At 38.2% G+C, this 8,701-nt stretch overlaps 1 protein-coding gene across 1 annotated transcript in view; it reads right to left on the reverse strand.

The window, feature by feature from the left end:
* The window catches only part of USH2A (usherin), a 773,469-nt gene that overhangs the window by 50,845 nt on the left and 713,923 nt on the right, over window positions 1-8,701 (reverse strand). The window contains exon 64 of the mRNA XM_007466317.1: window positions 8-23. Within this exon, the coding sequence (XP_007466379.1) occupies window positions 8-23 (16 nt within the window). The remainder of the gene's footprint in view (window positions 1-7; window positions 24-8,701) is intronic.

The raw sequence follows: 8,701 nt of genomic DNA on the forward strand, positions 1-8,701 counted from the left end.
CCTGCTGAATTCACGGCCCAGACCTCAAAAAGAAAGCAGTAAGACCAGTCAAAAGACAGGTAACTTCAGGCTGCAGAGAAGTTAGCAACTCAGAGCAACTGAAAACAACAGAATGAGATAAACTTGGATCTTGCAACTTTGTAATTGCAAAGGAGGGCAGGTCCTTCCTGTTTTTAGCCTTTGACCCTGTGAACACAGAGGGGGTCCTATTAGAGTCCCGATTTCTGAGGGCAAGCTGGCTGATGGCTGATTTAAGCCTAATGAAAAACTTCTCATCTCTGTGGGGGGTGTGGAGTGATTTTGTCAGCTTCTGCAAACTGGATGGATCTGCAGACACCATAAAACTCAGCAATTCTTAAACCCCGGCCCCACCCAATCTGCATGAAAATTGAATTTTCCTTTCATCAAGGAGGGAATAAACATATGGAAGGAGGTGTAATCTTATTTATCAAGCACCATTTGTATAATTAAACACGAATATCCTAAAAGGTTGCCTTAGGTCATCATTTGCATGAGTAAGTGATTTGTAGAATGTCAGGTACAATAGACAGAGTAGATGGATGTGTGAGTGGATAGGGTTAAATTAGGCCCAATAATAGCCAACTACACAGTGATCAATCAGGATGATAGATCTAAAAGGCAATACGAGCAGACTGTCTGCATGTTTAGGAGTCTTCCTTAGTAAGCTTTCATGTTGTGCAAGTCTGACCTCAGGAAATATTTCCCTCATTTGGTGTCTCTGTGTATTTATATATGTAAACACACACACACACAAATATTACAATATATACAATATATATGCTATAGGTAATAATTACAATATATACCATTATATGATATATACATGTTTTATATAATTATATAGGTAGGGGTGTGTGTGTGTGTGTGTGTATATATATACATATATATATATATAAATTTGTTCTGAGCTTTTAAAGACAAGTCTGGAAAACTTGTTTGATTCTATAGTACACACGTTCTAGGTGTGCGGTGTTAAAAGAGCATGCGGAATGTTCAAAATACGAGATATTTAGAAAACGCTGTAGGAGAATACTTTGCAGTGAGAGTTTAGTTTCATTTTTGTTTATTTTGCTTTCGCATCAATAATAATTTTAAGAGAATAAATAAAGATTGGAGAGATTTTCAGTATTTAGGCTAACTTCTATCAGTGTTTCTGTACTTTTTTTTTTTTTTTGGCAGATGTCTTTGTAAAAGTAAGATTTCTGACGTTGAATTTCTCTTGGATTGCTGTCAAATGCAAGTCTCCAGCCTCTTGCTGATAGGATTGCCAGAAACCCTGCTTTTTCCCCCGGTTTTATTGAGAAACAGTTGACATACATGCCACATTTTAAAAAGAGGTAAGTAACCTACTTACAAAGCAGAACCTGTTCTTTTCAGAGCTCTGATCCATTTCTCTCATAGTTTGCATAATAACCACTAACATCTGTATAAATTCTATACCTTACAAAGCACTTTAACAAACGTTCGCTGACTTGGTCCTCACAACACAACCTCGTAAGGTGGCTGGAGAATGTATTATTAGCCCCTTTTACAGATGAGGAAATCAAGGCTCTGAAATGTGACTCTTGCTCAAGGTGACAGAAGTCACTAGAGCTGAAACTAGAATTCTACTCGCCAATACATTTTATTGCTCTTCCCAGTAAACTGTGCTTTTGATTCTGTATGTCATCCATACACATAAATAAGATAATCAGGATCATGAATATTAAATGACTTTTCTATAGACAATTACCTACCTGCAATTCTGGATTAGGTAAAGTCTCTTAGCTTGCAAGGGTAAATAGACATGCCCAGGTTGTCTCGAATGGTAGAGGTTTGTTTTGATAGGCCCAGGAAACTGTCTTAGCAATGGGAAAGCTAGGCTCCATGGAAACCAGAGTACAGGGCAGAACACAACTGTAGTTGATCTTAGCATCTGCTCTGGAATGGCCACGGTCAGTCTTACAACAGGGAGGGTAGCTATAGGAGGTAATTGGTGAGGAGGTCAGATTTCAGGGCTGATGAGAAGGAGTCGTGGACTCCCCAGTCTGCTCCAGACCAACCTCTGTTACTGCGAATGTCCTGCGGTGGGGTAAGGGGAGTATTTTTGATTACACGACGAGTAACAAAGATTGAAAGGAAAATATTCTTGAGAAAGGGATGCAAAATAAGGTGCACATATTGATATCAAATTCCTTGCCAAGAGAAGGGCTTTGGTTGGTGATTTAAGGGTATACAAAATTTTAGTGGGGGCCACAAAGGATGGAGAACGACACAAGGAGGAAAGTGCAACTGGGCTTGACAAAAATTCAGCAAGTTGCCAATTAATTATGAGCATCCAATCTATTAAGGCTTTTTAATACTGCTGTTGGCAGATAGGACTAGACCTCATGCCTTTCTGCGCTACACGGGCAAACGGGGGTGGAGGAGTCCTAGTTCCAAAATGTAATTTAATCCATGGTATTTTTAAATACTTGCATCTCAGTAGTGTGGTATTTTGCTATGGATCTTTAGAAATATTCTCTTCTAAAACCTAGGCAATACAGAATTCCCCATCAGTAAGTGGAAATGTTTGTAGGATCTAGTGTCTTTTGTCTTTGACAGGAGACCTTCATAATACAGTGCTTTTTTCCTAGGCTTTCTTTTTAGTATTCAATCAATTTGAGATCAAAATAGCATTCATATAAATCAACATGCTTATGCAAAGCAGGAGCAGCCTATTTACATGAGCTCCTCTGAAAATGAAAGCTGTTACAATGAAGAGAAAGCTGTGCTAATGAAGCACTATGGATTTCACAAATCTTGCACCAACAAGGCATTGTATCTTATACCAAACCACCAGAAGAAAAGTCAAAAAGAAACTGTCAGTGATATTCTTTCTTTCTCTCTCTGTCTCTCTCTCTCTCGAGGTAAAAAGTCCTTTATCCAAAAATCGCTGTAGATTTTTGTCTATGCCCAGCTAAACAAGAGATAAAGGAACTAGGGCTTTCCTGGTGGCTCAGTGGTTAAGAATACACCTGCCAATTCTGGGGAAACGGGTTCAAGCCCTGGTCCGGGAAGATCCCACATGCCGTGGAGCAACTAAGCCCGTGCGCCACAACTACTGAGACTACGCTCTATAGCCCACAAGCCACAACTACTGAAGCCCGCGCGCCGAGAGCCCGTGCTCCGCAACAACAGAAGCCACAGCAATGAGAAGCCCGCGCCACAACGAAGAGCAGCCCCCGCTCGCCGCAACTAGAGAAAGCCGCGCGCAGCAACGAGGACCCAACGCAGCCAAAAAGAGTAAATAGAGTAAAACAATAAAATAAAATAAATTTATTAAAAAAAGATAAAGGAACTAAAGTATAGTTCAAGGTTCAGGATAAAAATACTAACAGATTATGCTTATGATTTATTTCTACTGAGAAATAATGGCCCCAAGATTTGGGTCCATATTTATATGGTAGAGAAAGAAAAAGCAGAGATCTTGAGTGGGAAAATTTGAGTGATATGCCCTGATCTTTTATTTTTAACGAATCAAGAAATTAAATATCTTGAGAACAGATGTAGAGTTGCCTACTTTGTCTATCTCAATCTATCCTATCTATCTATCTATCTATCTATCTATCTATCTATCATCTATCGCCTATCTATCTACTTGTTACCTAACTGATAAGCCAATCCATCTGGTTTGTATCCCAAGATTCCCTCACATCATCATTGAGTATATAAACAGTGTGTGAGCTACTCACAAAAGAGAAGGAACATTTTAAGAGCTGGAAACAGAAGTACAGCTTATGAATTCCATGGCCAAGAGAAAAAAAGTAAGGATACTTATTCAGAATATCCTTAAACCCACAGCATTAGTGGAATTGAACATATTTTTTTATAATAAAAAAATTAGATGATTACAATTTCCACTAAAGTAACTTATTATTTGGGTTTAATGAACACTTGCCCATGTGTGTGTACACACACACACACACACACACACATTATAAGAGTTAGGAACTGCCCAATGCAGAGCTGTTAAAAATGAGAACAAGTTAGGACTGCCCAAGTTGGGGTGTTTTCCTCTATAACGTTTTGGATGAAACAGCGAAAGGAGTTACAATGTAAGAAGATGTCATGGAAAACACAGGTTAACTATTTGAATAAATTAAAAATAACTTAAATGATCTAACCATACATTCTATAACTGACTAGTGAAAGAATAGATCTATTTGTTTTCAGTCTAATTTTTGATATCTAACTAGTGACTATTACCATCTTTATGCTGTTTTCCATTAAAACGCTCTATAGCCCACAAGCCACAACTACTGAAGCCCGCGCGCCGAGAGCCCGTGCTCCGCAACAACAGAAGCCACAGCAATGAGAAGCCCGCGCCACAACGAAGAGCAGCCCCCGCTCGCCGCAACTAGAGAAAGCCGCGCGCAGCAACGAGGACCCAACGCAGCCAAAAAGAGTAAATAGAGTAAAACAATAAAATAAAATAAATTTATTAAAAAAAGATAAAGGAACTAAAGTATAGTTCAAGGTTCAGGATAAAAATACTAACAGATTATGCTTATGATTTATTTCTACTGAGAAATAATGGCCCCAAGATTTGGGTCCATATTTATATGGTAGAGAAAGAAAAAGCAGAGATCTTGAGTGGGAAAATTTGAGTGATATGCCCTGATCTTTTATTTTTAACGAATCAAGAAATTAAATATCTTGAGAACAGATGTAGAGTTGCCTACTTTGTCTATCTCAATCTATCCTATCTATCTATCTATCTATCTATCTATCTATCTATCATCTATCGCCTATCTATCTACTTGTTACCTAACTGATAAGCCAATCCATCTGGTTTGTATCCCAAGATTCCCTCACATCATCATTGAGTATATAAACAGTGTGTGAGCTACTCACAAAAGAGAAGGAACATTTTAAGAGCTGGAAACAGAAGTACAGCTTATGAATTCCATGGCCAAGAGAAAAAAAGTAAGGATACTTATTCAGAATATCCTTAAACCCACAGCATTAGTGGAATTGAACATATTTTTTTATAATAAAAAAATTAGATGATTACAATTTCCACTAAAGTAACTTATTATTTGGGTTTAATGAACACTTGCCCATGTGTGTGTACACACACACACACACACACACACATTATAAGAGTTAGGAACTGCCCAATGCAGAGCTGTTAAAAATGAGAACAAGTTAGGACTGCCCAAGTTGGGGTGTTTTCCTCTATAACGTTTTGGATGAAACAGCGAAAGGAGTTACAATGTAAGAAGATGTCATGGAAAACACAGGTTAACTATTTGAATAAATTAAAAATAACTTAAATGATCTAACCATACATTCTATAACTGACTAGTGAAAGAATAGATCTATTTGTTTTCAGTCTAATTTTTGATATCTAACTAGTGACTATTACCATCTTTATGCTGTTTTCCATTAAAAAATAAAATTGTTCTTTTATTTACTCTGCTCCCCTCCCCATCCCCCAGGTCTAATCACTGGATTTTGCTTTATAAAGTTTTAATTACATGAGATGTCAGCATCTGTCACCACACTGCCCAGATCTCATTGCTGTGGAAACAATGGGCTCAGTTGTTTGTCCTCTGTTGAAAACTGCCTCTTAGAAATCTTCCTTCAGAGGAGTTTTTGTCAAAATGTGTTCCTTGGCTACAATCACCAAAATCATCTTGCGTTCTTGTATGATAATTTATAGTGAAAAGATCTCAGAACCTGCCTTTTAAACAGATTTCCAAGTGATTCTTGTGCCCAGTCTTATTTGAGAAACATAGAGAGCTCTTCTCTATAGAACCAGGTACACAAATCTAGGCACCGTACATTTTTTCAATTTCTGTTCATGTGTTGTCTATTTAGAGTTGTACTTTGCATTACTTTTGTCATTACCTTCAGCCATTCAAATAAGCACACAGCATGTATCTGGTTGCATATGTTACAACTGCAATGATCACCACTGAGTTTATTACAGTGGCCACAGTCCCACGCAGAACCAGAGTTCACTAGCTTTGGAGAACAACCATTTGCTGCCTAGTTTTCACTCCAGGTGCAAATTTCTTGAAACACTGATCTTTCTGGAACTTGTTGGGTCTATTTTTTCCTTACAGCCCAGATGAATATTATTAACTATTCTAAAATGCTCCTAATTCCTCTCACCCAACATTTCTCCTCCTAATTTTATTCCAGAAGGAAAGCAAGAATTTGTGAATGGAAGCATTTGTAATAAATTTTGTGAAGGAGAAAGAGAAGGACCCACGACTCTGCCGAGGATGGGAGAAGGGGGGATGCTTCAGAAATTCTCTTAGAGTGGTGGCCCATTGGGTGCTTATGTTACTGACCTAGTTATGCTTTAGCACAATTTCCACACTTAACTGTAAAGTAGTTTTCATTTGCATTGTCTCACTCAATGGCTCATAGCTTTCTAAAATAACATTCCCCAGGACTGATATTTTCCAAGTGTAGTCTCACTGCAAAGAGAAACTCTCAATGTACATTTCCAGGGTTTCTTGATGTGTTTTTCCTTTATCATGGAACAAAAAAGTCCTTAATGGTAAAAATACCTTATGATTCTTTTGGCTGGGGAAATGCTACAAGTCTTGATAAGACCAAGAGAACATACCTAGTGATGCTTTCTATACTGTTAGCATCCAGCTGATGTCTACTTGGTCTTGTATTTGCTATCATATTCCATATAAAAATGGATCAGAGGAATAACCAAACTCAGCCAGTGATGTTTCACAAAAACCCTCTAATCTGTTGACTCCTAATGTAAGTGACAGTGGCTATCCTTGTCCTTGAAGCAATTTGAGATTTTGCTCTTTTTTCCAGGCTGTTTGTTATGAGTTGCAGTATAACTGCTACTCTCAGAGGATTAATACATGGAGGGATTTTTCAGTTCTCTGCAACTTCTGTGATATTCTAAAACACACTTCCTTGTGGAATAATGATAATTTTTGATGAAACAGAGACATTTCAACAATATTGTTTCATATCAAGCAGCATTAGGGAGGCAACATCATTATAAAAACTGGAGAATGTGAATATATTTTCGTGACGATTCACATCAGAAGTAAACAAAAATCCAACGTGAACAGCCATGCCAGTAATTAATAAGAAGAGTAAATAGGTTGCATGTTAACAGGCAAACAATTAAATTATTTGTTTCTTTGGGGCATGTAATGAGATTGTTATCACACTCCCAGAAGAGAGACAAATAGATATTAAAAAGGTCTTTCCGATACCTGTATTGGCTGAGGCCAACAGCTAATTCAATAGATTCGATCAAAATCACCTCTTTTTTCACTGCTCCTGATTTATGACTTGGGCTGTAGTTAGTCATCACTCACTGCAGTTTGCTCTCCAGCACTCATAAATTATGCCTCATAAATAAAAAGATACAATCAAGGAAATCATATCAATTCATCTACAACCTTGGAGTATATTTTCCCATGGCACTCACACTAATGTCTTTTTAAAGGGTAGCTTGCCGTGGGTTTTGAGTATGTTCGAAGAGCAATGTGCCAAAATGGGCTTTGCCAGAACCGTGGTTAAGAGAGACTCATGGCTAAAAAGAGAAGGCAATAAATCTGAAATGATAACAAGACTTAAAAAAAAAAATTTCATGAACAGTCCTGTAGGCTGCAGTCATAAAGGAATAACTTGGCAAAGCTCTGTGTAGCTATCTGTTTAACCATCTACCTATCTGATTTTCTTTCATCATCAGATGGACTTTTTTCAGCATCTCTGTTTGCATGGTGCTTTGCTGGGTCCATTAATAGTTATGCTTTTACAGATATGGTCCTTGCGTTCTGGGCTTCTTTAATCTAAAACACTTTGGATAGGGCAAGATGGAACACAATTTTAATTGAATTCTGGGACCCAGGGGACGAAGGGTACAGCAGAACATTGTGTTCCTTTCTACTGGTGTTTTTGAAATTCAGAGACGTAAAGCTAGTAAAGAGATTACAAGACATTTTCCTTGCTAGAAATGGGTGTCTTCTGTCACTACTGCTGAGCACAAAGCCTTGCCCTTTGTGGGTGCTCAACAAATATTAATGGCTCTCTTCTAAAATATAAGGAGGGGAAAATTGGCTTCAGCATTAGTGGGGAATACTGAAACTAGCTTCCATGTGATGTTCGTAATGATAATGAAAATTTGGAATTTATCATACTCCTTTTTATTGCTTGTGTCTGTTCTCCCTGAGAGAAAATAGGAACCCAGTCCCATCCAGCTCTCATGGAGGATACGTAAAAGTAGGTCATGGGTTTATTGAGCACTTATACTTTTATAAGGGTGTTACATGTACTAATTTTTTCATCCTCTCAGCAATCCTATGAGGCTGGTATTAGCATCATCACCAGTTTACACGCAGGGAAACAGAGGCACAGAGAAGTTTATGCACCTTGGTATGTGGTAAGGCCAGCCTTCTAATACAGGTATGTGATGTAAAAGCCTGAACTCTCTACTTTTTTCTATTGAAGGAGGGTCTGGACACATCTTTTAAGTGTTTGAGATCCTGCTCTAGAGCTGTCATTGACCCCTGCACGGACTGGCTGTTTCTGCAGAGAACAGCCCCAACGTGAGGTGGTGACAATGACCGCGAACATCACAGCATCCATACCTGGTGCCACGTGTCATGCTTTAAACAATATTGCATGTTATACAGAGGCAAATGCTACTCAAATACTTTCCCTA

Source organism: Lipotes vexillifer, unplaced genomic scaffold (assembly GCF_000442215.2).
Source record: "Lipotes vexillifer unplaced genomic scaffold, Lipotes_vexillifer_v1.1 scaffold139, whole genome shotgun sequence".
NCBI classification, from domain to species: domain Eukaryota; kingdom Metazoa; phylum Chordata; class Mammalia; order Artiodactyla; family Lipotidae; genus Lipotes; species Lipotes vexillifer.